General features: G+C 40.3%; 1 protein-coding gene across 1 annotated transcript in view; it reads left to right on the top strand.

The window, feature by feature from the left end:
• The first annotated feature begins 378 nt into the window (after window positions 1-378).
• Window positions 379-17798, top strand: part of fbxw4 (F-box and WD repeat domain containing 4) — a 70806-nt gene continuing 53386 nt past the window's right edge. The window contains exons 1-5 of the mRNA XM_067609268.1: window positions 379-762; window positions 5987-6082; window positions 6460-6645; window positions 14260-14392; window positions 14557-14642. Of these exons, the coding sequence (XP_067465369.1) occupies window positions 578-762; window positions 5987-6082; window positions 6460-6645; window positions 14260-14392; window positions 14557-14642 (686 nt within the window). The 5' untranslated portion in view covers window positions 379-577. The remainder of the gene's footprint in view (window positions 763-5986; window positions 6083-6459; window positions 6646-14259; window positions 14393-14556; window positions 14643-17798) is intronic.

Here is a 17798-nt window from a genome sequence, read left to right as displayed (position 1 = left end):
ATCCACTTTGAATGCCTGTAATTGGATTTTTTATTTTTTTTATTTTTGCCACACCGCACCCATGGATGAAGGAATATTTTTCCTCTTTAAAATGTATAAATTCACATATTTTAAATGATAAACTCATATTCATATAACAACACAACACACACGTTGTTCAGGGGTATTTGGACAGCAAGTAATTTGACGTAGCCTTCAGGCAAAAATGTCAGCCCAGAGACACGGTCAGCTTCGTTTTAAAAACACTTATCACGTCTTTCTTTCTTTTGTTTCCTTTGATAGCTACTCAAAATGAATTACTGAGCGTCATTTCAAAGCGCGCTCACTGAACACCCCTCACAGCAAAACCCAACATACACGTCATCACGTCCGATTACGTACGTTGTCGTCATCAGGTGTCAGTTCATTGCTGGAATGGCTTCCTGTTTCCTCTGTCGTGCTGCTCTCTAAAACATGGAATATTGTTTACTTTGCTTATCGCCCATTTTTACACCCATCAGGTGCGGGGCCACACACCGCCCAGAGCCGAACACAGAGTGTGTGAGGCGGGAAGAGCAGTGCTGTCACAGCGCTCAGCATGCTGTTACCTCAGCTGCCAGAGGATGTCCTCTATCACATCTTGTCTTATTTGGACTACAAATCTCTCAGTCGCCTCTCTCAAGTTTGTAAAAGCATTTATCACTTTGTAAGCCGGGACGCTGTGTGGAGGAGGATTGCTAAAGAGTTTTTGAACACTGGAATTACTCGGAATGGGACGGATATGTAAGATAACAGTCGCACACTGATGCAAACCTGCTGTGTACATTGTTTTTAGCTTAGCTTTAGCCTAAACCATGTTATTGTGCAGTGACAGTCTTTACTGACCGTTGCAGAAACATTGTTTCTCCACGACCACATATATGTAGGCTATTAGAGGCTTGTCATTTTACATTCCTGTGTACAGTCTGAGGGTAATGGAAGAGGCGCACACCTACAGCAGCACTGGCTCAACACCTGTAGCTTGGACTAAATAACTCCCTGAACATATTGAGATGGTGGCAGGGAAAGTAAGAAGCTTCCATGGCACACCAGTCTATGTCAGTGGTACCTCATTTTACAAAAAAACAGTAAATATTACTCACTTTACTTTGATCAGTAATTACTTCCTAAACCAGATTTCAACAGCATGAGAACAGTGACCATGGCAAGCAAGAGTAGGTAGTCTGTTAATATAGAAGAGTGCGGTATGGGCATCCAATTCATTTGGTACTGTTAATGATATAACAGTTTAAGAATTTATTAACGTTCTGGCTGAAAAGTATAGTGTCCTTGATGCACCATCAAATTTTAGGCCACATCCATGGCTGGACAAGCTGCTTGGGGGCTCTGGGGTAAATAATTTGCCCCATTCTCCCCTCTCAGTTTAACATGTACAGATTTTCCACGTTGCCACACCAACTGGCAACAGCTTTGTGTTCAATTGATTTAACACATTCGTGTAGGAATATGCAAAACATGAGCACAAAACGGAGATAATGAAGATCTTATACCAAGATTTGGACTTTAAGGCCAGGGTATGCTTGAAATAAACAATTACTAGCTGCCCTGAATGTATCATTGGAAGGCGAGGGAGAAATCTGCTGTCATAGAGAAGGGCAAGACACAATTATCATACAAATGGGGATAATGGCGCACACATTCATTTTTAACTTTGTATGGCTCAAGTTTTCCTCAACTTTGGCATCTGTATGCCTTTGCTGAAGCGTACTATGGCCCCTATCATTTCCTTTCGTATTGTGCTTTATTGGTGCATATTCACAAAGAAATAATAAATTAAATTAGCATAAATCAGTTGACTCACAGTAAGCCTGGAGCTTTTAGGGTCCCTGGAGTTTCCGGGCCCTGGGGCAGTCAAAGATTAGTTTTGGCTATAAATTCTATTGGTGATAACATTGTTCTCACCAAGTCTACTGCTGAGATCTGAGAACGCAGCAATATTGCTGAAAAAAAAGGGCCAGAAAGACGAGTAGTGAGACGATCAGACAGATTGAAAACAAGTGATGTCTCTTCGCTGTGTTCCTAGATGTGAGCAATTACTTTGGTGAGTACAGTTTTATTATAACTGATTATTATTATCGTGTCCCTCACTCTCTATGACAGCCCGCTTTTAACTCCACCTTCAAGCTATAGAAACTTTTGTTTTCCAACGTGGTCAGAAAACTCATTGTATAAAGTAGTTCTTTTTGATCATAACCAGGCTCTTATTTTGTCAGGTACTCACCAGTTTGTCAGGGGCAAAGCAATCATCCTTCCAATGTGATGTGGATCTGCCTCACACTGATTGGCCAAGAGCCACACTGGTATACCAGTATCCTCCCTCAGGCCTTTACCTCTAGAGGCTGAATCAGTAGCTCTATCACTCTAGTAGCCTCACTGCTGCAGGTGAAGGCCAGTAAGTAAGGCCAGCAGTTGTGGACCCTGCTGAGAGCGTGAGCGTGACACTTCCTGTAGATCCTCACAGTGAGACAGCATCAAGCTGCTTCCTCCTGCTCTCTGCCCTCCCCCTCTGGCATGGGCTCGCTCAACACATGTGAATGCATATGCTACTGTTCTGGATGAGTGTGGGCCACTCCTACACACAGGCCTGACACCTCAGACATGCACTAGAGTGATGACTAGCTATGTAGGTTCTTATAGAACTGGAATTACATCCAACCTTGTCTCACCTCAGAGCATACGATTTGTCTGCAGCTTACTGTAGAGAATTATGCATCTATGATTGTATTGCAAGGCACAGAAAAATAGTGTTTTTAACATACTATGTGGCTTTTTTGAAGACATGTTCAACAGTTTTCTATTACTGATTTATTTTACACCACACACCATCATCTAATATCAAGTGATTTCTCCAGGCTATTCTATAATGATACAAGAACAGCCCACCAGATGTGAAAATATACTGACTGTTAGAATATTCTATGTCTGGTATTTTCCCTAGTTGTCTTTTATTTGCTGTTTCATGGTCTAGACCCCGCCATAAACCATACTAAGAATGTGTGTGTATCAATTTAAGAGAGGACCCGACCATAGTTAAAGGACCACACCATTGATTTTGCATGTTTGAGCCAAATAACTACTATCTTCTAACACCTTCTGTTAGTGCCAGTCATTTCCTAAAACATGTGGCCATATTTTAGCCTTTGTATGATTCACAGAATTCTCTAAAATTTCAAATTGACATGTTCAGATGCTACACCCACCTTAAAATTCAGTGCTGCACCCACTAGAGCACACCCGCATTCATACCTCACAGTATTATAATTTCACTTGTAAAAATCTTTTATCTGGGGACTAATTTACATGGCAGAGATATACTGTCATTTCTTACTTCCCCCAAGAGTGTCCTGTCAAGGTTTACAGGAGAATGGACTTGTCTCTGAGGCCTCTGGATACTGGACAAGGATCAAATCCCACTCGAGTCACAAGCCCAACCCTAGACATGAGGGAACCTAAAAGTTAATTGGCCTCTCTTGTGTTCATAAAGATAAAAAGCTAAGCAGTTAAGCAATTAAGCAAAAATTATCCCATACTACCATATTGACGACCATCAGCCCTTCAGTGTACGGCACAGTTCCTATCTGCTGGTTGAGGGGTTGGGATTTTTGGAGTCACAGATTGCAAAATAAGTATTTGTTGCTCCTGGGTTACTTCTGCTATGGAGGGCTCACAAGGAACTGTTCTGAGCACAGATTTGGCACCTGAGCTTGCCTTTTGTTGTAACAAAGGAGGAGAAGCCTGTTGTTGAGTCCATGAGCAAGCATCGCACAGCTTCTTTGGTGCTATGTTCCTCTTGGGAATATTGGAACTTGGCTTCTCTGCCATCTTTCCTCTTCCCCCTCAAATTTTTGAAGGAGTTCATCAAGATATGGGAATCTTTCTCCCCCCATTACCTATGTATTTGATGGAAGACACACAGTTTCCTGTCTTTCTCATTTCCTGCTCCAAGAATGAGAGAGTTCAACCTGTTTTCCCCAATATTGTTTCCCGTCTAACTTTACTTTACTTTTAACATCAACAAACGAAGAGAAATGTCCTCCCCTCGTCCTAAATCAATCCTAGTACTTCCTTGTTTTATGAATGAAGCAGTACATAAGATGAAGCAGCTGTGGTGTGTGTGTTTGACCAATCAGTGATGGTCATCTCTGCAAACCCCACCCTCAAAGTTCCTGTACTTTTGGAAAGTACCGAGTTTCCTGTCACTTTCATTAGCAGTACAAAGTTATTTCGAAATTTTCATTAATGACAACCACCAAAAAATATTTGTTCCTTCTCCTGCTACATGAGCCGAGGGATCCCACAATATCCATGCTAAAAAAGACCTTTCCTATCCTGGAGCTCTTTTTCTACTTGGAGTGAATCTGTTTTCTTAAAGCCTCCTGCCCTAACGCAATCAGAACAGGTTTTTCTGACTCTACTCATGATTTCATTTGCCTTGCCTAAGTGACCATTGCTCGCTGTCAGCCAGACACATAGGGGTCTCAGCCCCACATACCCCAATCACTCATGGAGTAGCTGAATCACCCGTTCCTATTCACATGGGGAAATCCTGGTCCCCTCCAGGCTCTTTCATTCTTTGGGGAACATGGTCATTTTGCCTCAGATCTAGATTGAACTAGAAGGTCAGCCTCTTCATTTCCTCCTTCTTCATAGGAGGTCCCACCTCAACCTTTTCCACCCTATTTTTGTTCCCATCTGGAGTTCTTTGATAAGTCTCCAGAGGTCTCTGTACTAATGCCTTCCCTTTGGCGTTCTCATACCCCTCAAGGTAATCAGCTTGGTGTTCTTCTGGTTGCTGGGTCCTCTCCTAGAGGAAGCATCAATTACCAGGGCAGATGTCCTGCTTATGAATAGTTCTGATTGGACAAACTCTGTTCTGTGAAACAAACCACATTTCTCTCCAAAACATTGTCCAACTCCTCAAAGGAGCCAAGTGTCCTGGTTGATCCAATGATGTGTCCCCTCTCCTTGTCCTTTCCCTGTCTTGCTCTGCTCGCCTCAGCACCATTTCTTCCTTGGTGTACTCTGGGTCAAACTGATACAGAACACTTGTTCCACAGAAAGTCGTCTTCTTACCAGAGTTCCTCATCATCATATATGCTGCCTGACATTTTCTTGTGAAAGCGTTACTACTTTGCAGTAGTTTGAGTTACTTCTTTACTAATTAGCCTACTTTTTCTTTACCAACTGGTAAGTGGGCTTTCCAGCCCTGATCATCCAAGGAGAGCACACATCTGAGTTTGTAAGGGATGGTGTGTTTATGTGCTATCGCGTAGTGAAAACAATCTTCTACTCTGAGGATATCAAAATAACTTATTATGAATGCAATGCTGTGTGGCAGCTAAATGGATAAGCTCTATCGTCAGACCTTCACTTCAGCATGTGAATGCACCACCAGAAAGGATTCACACTATTACAATTCTAAAGTTAAGCAATTTTAACAACATCCAGTATAGACCTGTGTTTCATTACAATGCATGAGCTATGATGAACAATTTTTAAGTCCTCTGAAAGTTGATTTTGATAGCGTACTAAAATGAACTGAAATCAATAGGTCCCTGGAAGGTAGGTAGTCAGTTATGTGAGTTGTAGGCACATGGGTGGAATGATTGTTTAAAACCACTGGGGTGGTCCTTTAAGATCAAATCTGTGTGTACAAACATTTCATGAACAGGGCCCAGTGTCCTCAGGATAATCCGCAGACCTCACTGTCAACAGTTTTCATTGAGACTATTTCCTTGATAAAAAGTAGTTCTGGAGATTATGTTCCTGATGTTACTGTCGAATTTTTAAATGTCACTTGTCCTCTAGCATGAACAGATGGAAACTAATGGTTCAAATTTTTTTGTATGAGCATCTTCAACATAACCAGTGATAAAACATTCAGCCTTCAAAATCCATTGCAACCAAACCAAAGTCATGTTCAACTGCCACTCCACTATCATTGCAGATATCCTCACATCCCACTGAAGGAGAGAGTAAAGATAGCTCAAAACTGGTATGATGGTGTCTGTAAAAGGGCGATTCCTCTCAAATGGAAAACAAAGTAAGTGCTTACACTGTTTAAAGGCTAAAACTTTGACCTGTTTTTAAACTCCATATCACATAGAAAATATGCAGTGTAACACGAGAAATGGAATATGCGTAAAATGAGAATTCAGAGCTTATGTATTGTACATGATATGCAAAATGTGTGTTGTGTTTTACAGTAGGACAAGTCCTGTGGGGCTATTCCACTTGCTTCCAATCTTAATGCTAAGCTAGGCTAACCGAGCCATGACTCTCATTCCATATTTAACACACAGACATGATATTGATATCTTATCTTTTCATCTAACTCTCAGAAAGAAAGTGTATATCACAAATTGAACTATTCTGCATTCATTCTTAAATCACTTACAATTCTTTACATCTCGTCTTCAGATTGTTGCCATGGTTGCAGCTGGATGGAGATGTACTCTTTCTGTCTCAGGCTGCGGACATTGGAGTGTACCATCTGCGCCAAGACTACGGGAGGCTCCAGCGCAACCCACTGAAAATCTATTCAGGCCACAATGGTGATGTCTGTAGATTTGTTCTGACGGACTCTCACCTGATCAGTGGTGGAAGGTAGCTCATACTCTACTTGTTTTTGTTTTGACTATATTGAGTATAGATGAGGAACTAAAGTATATCATCAGGGGTACTAAAGTAATAATTTGTATCTTTATATTAAGAAATGTTTTGCGACTCTGTCTTAGGATTTTATAGAGAAAAATAGTATGAGCAGAATATTCTTGTGAACATGTCTGAAAATGAAAATTATAGCTTATAGTTTTTCAAAATGTGTGTCACCGATGGACCCTCTGGGAGCAATGAGCAGATACTGTAGGACACACCTCATGACAGCTCTCACAGATTTTGATTTAAAACTTCATTTATAACAAAGTAAGGACAATTTTTTGTAGTTTATATAAAAGTTTAACATCCAATGTGATTGAGAAAGCAAGTGAGTGATCTAACCAAAGAAAGCCCATATGTAGGCCTTACCTGGCAGAGAGGCCGTTGAGACGAGCATTTGCGACCTGAATGTCGTGTGAGCTGCAATAGCATCCCTACGCTCCAAGTTGTACACCATAAAAACTGATATTTGTGACAAGATAGATGAAAGGATCGTGGATGATGCGGTCACTTTGAGGGCTGAAATTACTGCTTTTAAAACAGAAACCGATGCAAGCATCACGACACTGAAAGCCCAAGCCGAGTCACAAAGTAAGACACTGAATGGACTGCAGCAGTCAGCATCACGTATAACAGGCATTGTCGTGGATTTGGAGGTGCAGGTGAAACGTCTGACTAGACAAGTTGACTGACTTAACGACAAATGCCTGGACCGAGAAGGACATTCAAAGTGACAGAATCTGAGGATTACAGGTTTGACAGAGGAGACAAAGGATGGACTGACCCTCAGAGAATTTTTGGCAGGCTTATTAAAAGAAATTCTGGAGTTGGAGGAAAAACCAATTATCAATCATGCCCATAGATTGCTCCGCAGCTGTCTGGGAGATGATGAACCCCCATGGCACCTGATCCTAAAGATTCACCATGGTCACGTCTTTGATGACATCTTCCGCAAGATTACCAGCAAGAGCGACCTAAGTTTCCAAGGGCAGTGGGTCCAGATTTTCAGAGACCTCCCCCATGAAGTTGCCAAAGTCCAAGCGGCTTTCACCCAGGCCAGGAGACTGCTTCAGGACAAGCCCAGAGTCAGGTTCGGGATCACCTATCCAGCCAAGCTGCGGGTGACACACAGTGTCACGGAGCTACTGTTTACCAACCTGAAGGAGGCCCTTGCTTATACTGAACACCATTTCAGACTTGGGTAGACTAAATGGGTCAGTAATGTAGTACTACTTTATGCCTGGCTTATAGCCTAGATTGAGGCTACAGATATCACAACTTCAGTTGGACTGCTGTACTTCTCAGTGTTGTTACTGATTTGTTTATTTTATGCAATAACCATATAAGCCATTCAAGTGGGCTACTTCCAATACCATTGTCAACATTATTATTTCTAGTCAGGGATTAGATAAGGAGGTTACTTTAGTTATGCAGTCTTTGCTGCATTTTGATTTATTATAGTTTTTCTATAAATTCCTCCTGCAGTAGGTTCACATTGTGCTCTAGGAGTGACAGCTAGAAGATGTGGTTTTATTATTTTATTATTTTATTATTTTTGCTTTTAGGGTTGGGGGGATAGGAGGTGGGAGGGAGGAGTGCAACAGATAGTGGCATATGAATGTGGGCTATGGGAGATGGATAATTCAGTTGAAGCCAAGGAGAGGAAGGGTGAAATATTTTTTTTTCCTCTTGGAATGTCAAAGGAATCAATGAACCAGTTAAAAGGGGTAAGGTGCTGGCACATTTAAAATCTCTTAAGTCGGAGGTTATATTCTTGCAGGAAACAAAGAAGGATTCACACCTCAATCTCAGATGTAGATTGATAATCCAAGTTTACCACTCTTCCTGCCCATTTAAGAGCAGAGGGGTAGCCGTTATGATTCGCAAAGGAGTTCCTTTTAAGCATCAATCAACCATTGCTGATAAGGAGGGGAGGTATGTTTTAGTGGTGGGAGAATTGCATTCCAGGCCTTTGATATTGTTAAATATTTATGGGCCAAATCAGGATGATTCTGAATTTTTCAGGAAGGTTGATACCAGATATTTCTAACACTAACTTGATTATTGGGGGCGATTTTAATTGTTTGTTAGATCAATATCTTGATAGATCAAGACCCCTCCAATACAAGTAAGCTTCTCAATACATGCATCAAGAATATGAATTTTTTGGATCAATGGAGGATCTCAAATGCAACAGGCAGGGAGTACTCTTTTCATTCCTATGTCCATAATGTCTACACTATAATAGACTATTTGGTTGATGGGAAACTATTGCCATACTCTGGTAATGCTAAGTACCACAATGTTATTATCTCTGATCACTGCCCAGTCTCATTTTCTTTGAGACTATGTGCCACACATTGGCAACAGAGAAGTTGGAAGTTTAAACCACAGCTCCTCACTGACTCTGTGTTTTGTGAATACATTAAAACGCATATTACCATATTTCTTGACACAAACGATAAGCCTTAAACCGCACCCACGTTACTGTTGGAGACACTATATAATAGGCCTATTCAAGAGGATGCATTATTTCTTTTCAAGCCCCCAAGTGGAAACATAACAAAGTGGAACAGTTAAAATTGGACGATCAAATACACAAGCTTGATGCAGAAAATGCACAGTGCCTTTCTATAGAGAAATTTAATCAGATTGTAACATTTAAATACAAACTTAATTAAATACTCTCAGCATGAATTAGTAAAGGCTTTATGTTCACAAAGCAGAAGTATTTTGAGTTTGGCGATAAACTGCATAAGCTCCTCGCAAGACAACTGCGCAAAATGGACATAAATGAAAGATTCCAGCAGCTTTATGAGAGGTTATATACATCCTAAATGAGGGCAACACCAGGGGATATGCAAGCATTCCTGGATGAGTGCAAACTCCCAACTTTAAACTGAAATTGACTGTGACTACTTTGGAGCTGAGATTACATGTGAGGAAGTTACAATGAATTTTATACTTTCATTCATTCAGCTATTTACTGGTTCCCTACTTAAATAAAATGTTTGGGCAGAGCTTCCACACACACTGAATGAGGCAATTATTTCTCTGATTCTGAAAAAAGGGAAAGATCTGGAAGAGTTGGGATCCTATAGACCCATATCTTTGCTAAACACAGATCTAAAAGCATCTTTGGATGCTGAAAATGCATTCAACCAGGTGAAGTGGCCCTGTGTTTTTGCAGTCCTTAAAAAAAAATGAAACTGGTGATAGGTTTATTTCTTGGATACAATTATTATATAACAACCCCTATGCCAAAATACAGACTAACCAGACACACTTCATGGATATAACACAATGTATAACTGGTACTAAGCAGTGGTGTGCACAACTCCAAATCTTGAGATTGTATCGGGTGCACAGTTGTGATAAAGACTAAACAAACAAAACAAAACAACAGTACTCACTAATCCATCTTCTTGTGTTTTTTATTGTGGACAGATAACAAACGCGTTTCAGCGTAAAGCCATCATCAGCGTCTAACACAATGTATACCATTAATAAAATATACCTTTACGCAGATGATATCCTTCTTTTCATATCTCAACCTCAAACATCGAATCCGTTCTGTCCTTGATTGACCTGTTTGGAACCTTTGCCACAGGTCAGTTGGCCAGAGCTCTTATCCCACTTGCCAGAGTCAACTAGGATAAGAGTGAGCTTATGCCAATTTGTATTATGGATCATGGATGACTTCATCAGCTCCCCTTTATGATAACAAAAGAGAGGTTTACATATTTACGAACAGTTATTACTCCAGATTAACATTAGTTTTGGAGGATGCTCCCCATCTCATTATTAAGTAGAACAAATGCTATTAAGATGATATTTCTCCCCTAGCTGTTATATCTCCTCCAGAACATACCTGTGTTTATTACTAAAGCATTCTTCAAACATTTAAATTCTGTTATTCCTCCATTTGTGTGGGATTATAATTTGCATAGAATAGGGAAAGCTCATCTTTGTAAATCTCAGATGAATGAAGGGCTGCCTCTGACAGATTTAACACATTATTACTGGGCCGCCAACATCCACTGCATCGCATACTGGCTGGATGATATGGCAGTGCTACCTGATGGGTAGGAGATGGAGCAAGAGGACTGTTTACATGTCACGACTGGCGCAGTCATTTTGTCACCTGTGCCGCAAACAAAGTAAACTGTAATAACAACCCAGTCATCTATAACACCATACGCATTTGGAAGCAAATTACAAAACATTTTAAGATCAGTTTAATGTCTTTCTTACTACCCGTAGTAGCAAATCTCTCAATCACTCCTTCAAATTCAGATAATGCTTTTCTTATATGAAAGGAAATGGGAACATTTAGTGTTGGCGACCTATACCTGGAAAGGGCATTTGCATCCTTCCAACAGCTCCAAGAAAAGTATGTTCTCCTACAACAGGACTTCTTTAAATTTCTTCAGTTTAGGAGTTATGTGAGAACATATCTTCCTGACTTTGAGAGTACAGGGCCGGACAAATTGGATGGCTGTGTAAAACATTCTGCGGGGTCTGAAAATATAATTTCTTGTCTGTATGATACATTGCAGAGTATAGCCCCACATGACTAACTTCATTAAGACAGAATGGGAAGCAGAATTGGGTGAACAGTTATCAGAGGATATCTGGGACAAGAGCCTGAATTATATACATACATGTTCAATTAATTAATGCACAACACTGTTTAATACAATTTAAGGTATTGTATAGATTGCGTTATTCAAACACAAAATTACACAGAACAAATCTCACCCCAGTGTGATAAATGTGACTCAACAGAAGCAACCTCATCACACAGTTATGCCTCATGTGCCAATTTGCAGAACTACTGGATTTGGATATTTATGTTATTTTTGAAGATACTGGGAGTGGAGATGAAACGTGATCCAGTATTAATCAACCTAGGAGTATCAGAAGGGCTGAGGAGACTGCAGGTAGCTCAGCAATGCCTCTTATCTTATGGACTTCTCACTGCTAAGAAGCTCATTCTTCTATTTTGGAAGAGGAAAGAAGTGCCCACTGTTAAACTCTGGCTAACTGAGTTGACAGAAACTCTGCATTTATAGAGAATTAAATATATTCTTAAAAACAAACTCGGGCAATTTGAGTAGATTTGGCACCCCTTAATCTCCTACCTGAAAGTGTAAAAATAATTCAATATATATAACCTATACTAAATGCAACATTATGTAGCACTCCTGAGGAAGGTTGAGGGCTGGGGGATGTATGTTTATTTACTTTAAAAAAGAAAAAGGAAGCATGTTATCTGGATGCCATGTACAGTGACGATACAGTTCTTCACAATAAAAATATTTGAAGCAACATGTGTGTCGCTGTGCATGCAGTTGTTCACACAAATGTGACAGAAATAGTTGTGTGAAGGATAAAAAGGGGCCATTAGAGGGAGGTCAAAACACTGCCCACTTTCACATCTGCACACACCCGAACAATCGCTGCGTAAAGTGGGCAGAATTGTCTGTTTTGGAAAGTTACAGAAATTGTCAGACTTAGTACCCACAACTGTGACAACAAGTGTGTGTGGAGCGGGTTTCAGATGCTTCGACTGTTCAATGGTTCACAAAGCACTTTACGCTGGATGCCAGGGGGAGTCCTGCTGCAGATATGGCCTGGGTTTTGATTTGTAGTTTAGCGTCAGACTTGTTTATGACACCTCCACCACACTAAACAGATGTAATTAAAGCAGGTTGTGTCCTGCTTTACTTATACAGTAACTGTTTCACTTCACGTTTTTGATATTGAGGTTTCACCATGTCTCCTTACTGAATAGGAGACCACTGCTGTGTAATCACTGTGTTTCTGCTCTTCCATTCACTGTGTTATACAGCAGAAAAAGTTTAACCTGGCTCAACTTTTGTCGCAACGCAAAACCTCCAGTAACGTTATGCAGTGGCAAATCAAATACATGTATGTGCACATTCCTGGTCAGGCACGTCGCAGCCAAGGTTGTTATGGGTGTTGTGACATCCGCACTTTCACAGAAACATGATTCCACCCATTCCATCCATGTTGGTTTAGATGGCATAGTTTAACTCCTTATGTTAGGGAGTAATGTGTGTTTTGAATTTAATATAAGTTACAGTGAACTATAATTTGTTTTGTGTATTAAAGCTAGAGCACATTAAGTAACATTACTATTTATTATTGAGCTTAAAAAGGGCTGAGATGGTTGAAGCTGTGGCCTTTGAGCCAGTTGCTCTCACTCTCTGCACTCACTAGCCTCAAATCACCTGCTTATGTGATATTCTCCTGTTAGCTTTGAGATGGACTTCTGATGGAGAGTGACGGTTTGTTCCCTGTGGCTATTGGAGAGAAACTGACGGCTGCTGCTACACAACCTCCTGGAAAACTTCCAGCATGTCAATTCCCAATTAAAGACAATTAAAGGACCTTTGGATCTTTGGATTCCTACTAAAAGAGACAACACTTTTTTAAAAAAAATGCAGACCATTTCAGTTCTACTAGTTCTTGGACTCAGAAAGGACTCTTAAAGTTTTAAGGGCAACATAATACAGGTTGAACCTGTAATTGTTAATGTCATTAAGCCAATTATTTGAAGATACTGATTTGTTACAAAACCAGGGTTCAGTTTGTTTTGCATCCACACCTATCCATTTCATTTTAATGGAAGTCTAAGTTTCCTTTAATTTCATGTCTATAAGGTATGTAAGGAAGTAGGATAAGGATACTCCCGTACTGAGGTACGGGGGCGGAAGGTGCAGGGTTGCGGTGCTCAAGTCCCAGCCCTAGAACTCCCATACTTTTAAAATCACTGCTCCACCTGTGTTCCTGGTACATTACTTTGTATCATGAACAGGTTAATTCATAAATAAAATGGGATTAAATGGTTATTGCTGTGATAATTCCACGTTTGTGAAATGCTGTTTCATAATGTTAAAAAGTGCTTTGCAATGTTTCAGTGTATGATAAACCTCATGGATCTACTATTCAGACTGGACTTTCATCATTGTATTTTATTTTCTCAGTGGTACCTCTTGGAGCACATCAACTCCTTCAAACACCCATGTGTTTCTAACGCAGGGTTATTTTCCATCTGAATGTGGCCTGACAAATAAAAGTAAATATACTCAGATGAACTCAAACTCTATCTATGGAAAGTTCAAGTTATAATAAAGAGATGAAAGGTAAAGCACCAAAAAATCATAGTTAGCCGATGTTCAATTTAGCCTTTCCCTAAACAACAGAGATGGACAGGATCATGTTTTGGACAGTTGAAGCATTCTTTATTGAAACCAATAGGAAGAGTTTGCTCCTAGCTCATTAACACACATGTTTCTGTCACCATAACTAATAAATTGAAACCACAATGCATGAATATCTGAAAGCTACATTACATGACTCTTAATGATGGATTTTATAAAAAAGAATCTTACTGTATTCTTCCCTACCTGAAAAGACCTACTTGTCACTGGTTTCCAGCTTTTCAATAATGGCTTATATCCTCCTTATATTTTGGCCAACTCACATACTATCCTTTTTACTAATAATTACTCTTTTATAATTTGTCTTTTATAGTGATGGCAAGATCCTGGTCCACAGTAGGAGGAGTGACATGTCGGTGGAGTTATCAGGTCATAACCAGGAAGTAAACTGCCTGGACTCCAAAGATGGACTCATCATTAGTGGATCCAGAGACCAAACAGCCCGGGTCAGTACACCTCTTCAGTTTATTATTGTGATGCAAAGTGCCATGGTGTTTACTACCCACCTTTTTTTTGCAAGAAAACTCAGCATAGAGCGCAAACCTCATTGCTGTGATACATTTGCACCATTTGCTATGTAATGGAGACTTTTCTGTAATTCTTCCTGTAGATTTGGACTTTCGCTTCCAGCTGCCGCAGAGATACGATCCCCATGTATGACAGAGTGTGGTCTGTTGGTATTAGTCCCGCACTGAGGTAAGCATTGGCTCAGAATCACTCACAACAGGGTTTGCTTAACACTTGTCATAAAAGGAGATGTTGACAGATGTGGCTGTGTTAGTCAAACACAGAGAGAGAGAGGCAAAGCTTTTGACAGTGTGACTGGATTTGATGTAGGTTACTTGTTCATTTGTGGGATGAACGTGTGGATTACCCCGACCTGAGATCCTTCAGTTCCTCGCTCTATTCACCAGTGATTCTTTTTTTTTGAGAACTGTATTTTGTAGCTTGCTTCTTCAGCCTTACCTTTATTGCATTGCACACACTTCCCATATTGGTTTTATTCTTATTTTAGTTTTGTATATTCTTTTAGATTTATTTTTCATTCTGTTTGTATCAGAGCATCTCTGGCAAAACCAACCAGAACATACACTTTTACAGATAATGGTAAAACCTCCCACCTTACTGTTAATATCTTACCAATGTAAGATGTTGTGATATCAATGAAGGTACTGAGTGAAACTGGCTTGAGAGAACAGAACCAAAGTCTTTATATTGGTTGTGTTAAAGTGCCTTTGATTTCTCAGCCATGTTTACACCCAGACAGTTAATAACACCCACTCACTCACATCATTGATGACATGCAAGTGGACAGATGCAGAGGGCTGTAACAGTATCCTGACTTCATCAGCTAGTCCAGCAGGTGATTCTCCATCTGGCTACAGAGTGGAAACATCACAGGTCTAGGGGGTTTCCAACATCACTAAATAACTGGCCTGTGCTTTACAGCTTCACGATAATTAAAACTGTGAAGGTAATGTTAACTCACATTTTCCAATAACAACTGTCTTGTTCCCTTCATAAGGTATATTACAGTAAATTACATCTTTAGGTGATCTACCCATGTTTTATAGTGCTACAGTATATACTTTGAAAACAATAATTTTTCAAAATAACAGTCAAAAGACAAGACAGTTGTATTCTAATTGAGGTAAAAATTGATCTAAATAATTCATGTCAGGGACCTGTTTTTGCAGCAGTACTTATGTTGTCTCCTGGGTCCTAGAGCTTTGTTCATACTTTAATACTGACACAGGGACAGCTGGCCACCTGCACAGACAGCGCAACCATACGTGCTTCTATACATACTACAATCGGGGGACACGTCTCACACATGCACACTAGAAAACGAGATGGCAACCTCCCAACACCAAGAGGAGGAGCTCCGCGTTAAACAAGAACATTTTGAAAAAGAAAATGGTGTGTGTGACCACTTAAGGGGGACATAACATGCTTTTTGTGATTTTCTGTCATTTCTAATGTTGGCTTTTGGATGTTAAACATGGTTAAAGATCCAAAACTTGAGGTGAACATATGTAAAAATGCCGCCTTCAAGTCAGAAGCCAGGGCTTCAGCCTGCTTTGGACACTTTGTGTGCAATGTTACCTCTGCTTATTGTTTACATATGCCCACAAACGGCCATCCGTTCTGTAGCCTTAGTTGCTAAGATTGTTCCATGGATTGTTTACATCGTCCCCTCATATATTTTGGATTGGATTTCAGCTTGAACATGTGTGGATGTATTTGATATTTCAAAGTTTATATTTCAAGTAAAGAACAAGAAAAATAACTGGACTACTACTACTACTGTTGTTTGTTTATGTAGCCTCCCTGTAAAAGTCCTCTGAGGAGCAGCTTCTGGGAGCTAACCAATCAGAACAGGGTGGGCTCTCAGGAGGGGGGCCTTAAAGAGACAAGTGCTAAAACGGCCTCTTTCAGTCAGAGGCTGAACTGAGGGGCTGCAAGGGTCAGTATAAGATAAATAAGGAACTTCTTTTTTGAACATGTAAATCATGCAAAGATTTCCCAATAGAACCCCGGACTAAAAAATGTAGAGCAGGAAATGTGCATGTTGTGTCCTCTTTATCAATAATAGGACCAAGGCTGGTGAATAAAGTACATACATACAATACACAAAACAAGCATCCAGTTTGCTTTTCCAGTGTATGTGCAGTTGGTGCACTTGTAGTGTGTACTGTCCACACCGTCACAAACTCTGGGCTTCACTCAGACCCCTGTCTAGATGTCCATTGACATGGACAGATGACAAAATTTACATCGCACAAACCCTCACAGCCACACAGATGCAGCAACGATGATTTGGCCTAAACAAAACTCTCCTTTGGCATATCTGTACATCTTACAGTGAGTTTGACTTTCTGTGTTACTGCTTCTCTGAAAGATTGACGAGGGTCTGCTCCAGTAGACATGTATTATGTTTTACAAAAAGCACTATCACAGGTTGTCAGGCACTTTGCTTAAGTATCTGAACATGTTTACACGTCTACATTAGTATACATGCATCCTTGTACAAGAGTTCAATTATTCCTAAACCCCTAATATTGAAATTAACTGGTGATAAGTGAGGAGAAGGAAAATAATTTTCAGTCTAAAACTGGAACTGTTTTGCACAAGGAAATAAGAAATCCAGTATATCCACAACCACGCATGGTGGCCTTGTCTGTCTGGTCCAGACTTCGGAGCAGCTCTCAGAGATCTGAGAGGAACAGGCAGATTATCCACATCATTAATTCTCCAATTTGCTGGCTGAAATAGCAGACCGTGCCTCAGCCTGCCACCCCCTCATAATGGAAACCTGCTCCCTACCTCTCACTGACCAACGGCCTGTTTAATTAAAACTCTTCTGGAAACCAGGTGTCAACTCACTGATAAACCTATTAAACCCACTTCTACAAAGAGTCAGCAAACAAGTCACCTCTCCAGCTGCTGGAAAGTGCCAGCATACTGAAAGGAGACTTTTTCCACCTCAGTTGTTTAAGCATAAACCTTGCTAAAAGTTGCAAAGGATATGAAAGTACAAACCATTCTAATTCAAACAGCACAGAAAGTGCTGTATAGCCAGGGGGAAAGCCCAAACCCCATGGGCTGCAACAGAGAGTTAAGTTTGAACAAAAACAGTACGGGACATTTCAGGCCGGACCAAAATTTCGTAAACTAACTATTCCAGCAGTAAGCGAGGCAGTGTGTGTTTTTTTTTCTCATTTTTATTCAAATTGTTTAGTTCTCTAATATACACACATGGCTACTACAGTATGGTTACTGTATGGTTATGGTTGTGTATACAGTCCGTCAGGGAAAGAACACTGGATTGACCTCCATACCCTTTAACTT

The sequence above is a fragment of the Thunnus thynnus genome, chromosome 14, assembly GCF_963924715.1.
Source record: "Thunnus thynnus chromosome 14, fThuThy2.1, whole genome shotgun sequence".
NCBI classification, from domain to species: domain Eukaryota; kingdom Metazoa; phylum Chordata; class Actinopteri; order Scombriformes; family Scombridae; genus Thunnus; species Thunnus thynnus.
This window is presented reverse-complemented; position numbering and strand designations above follow the sequence as displayed.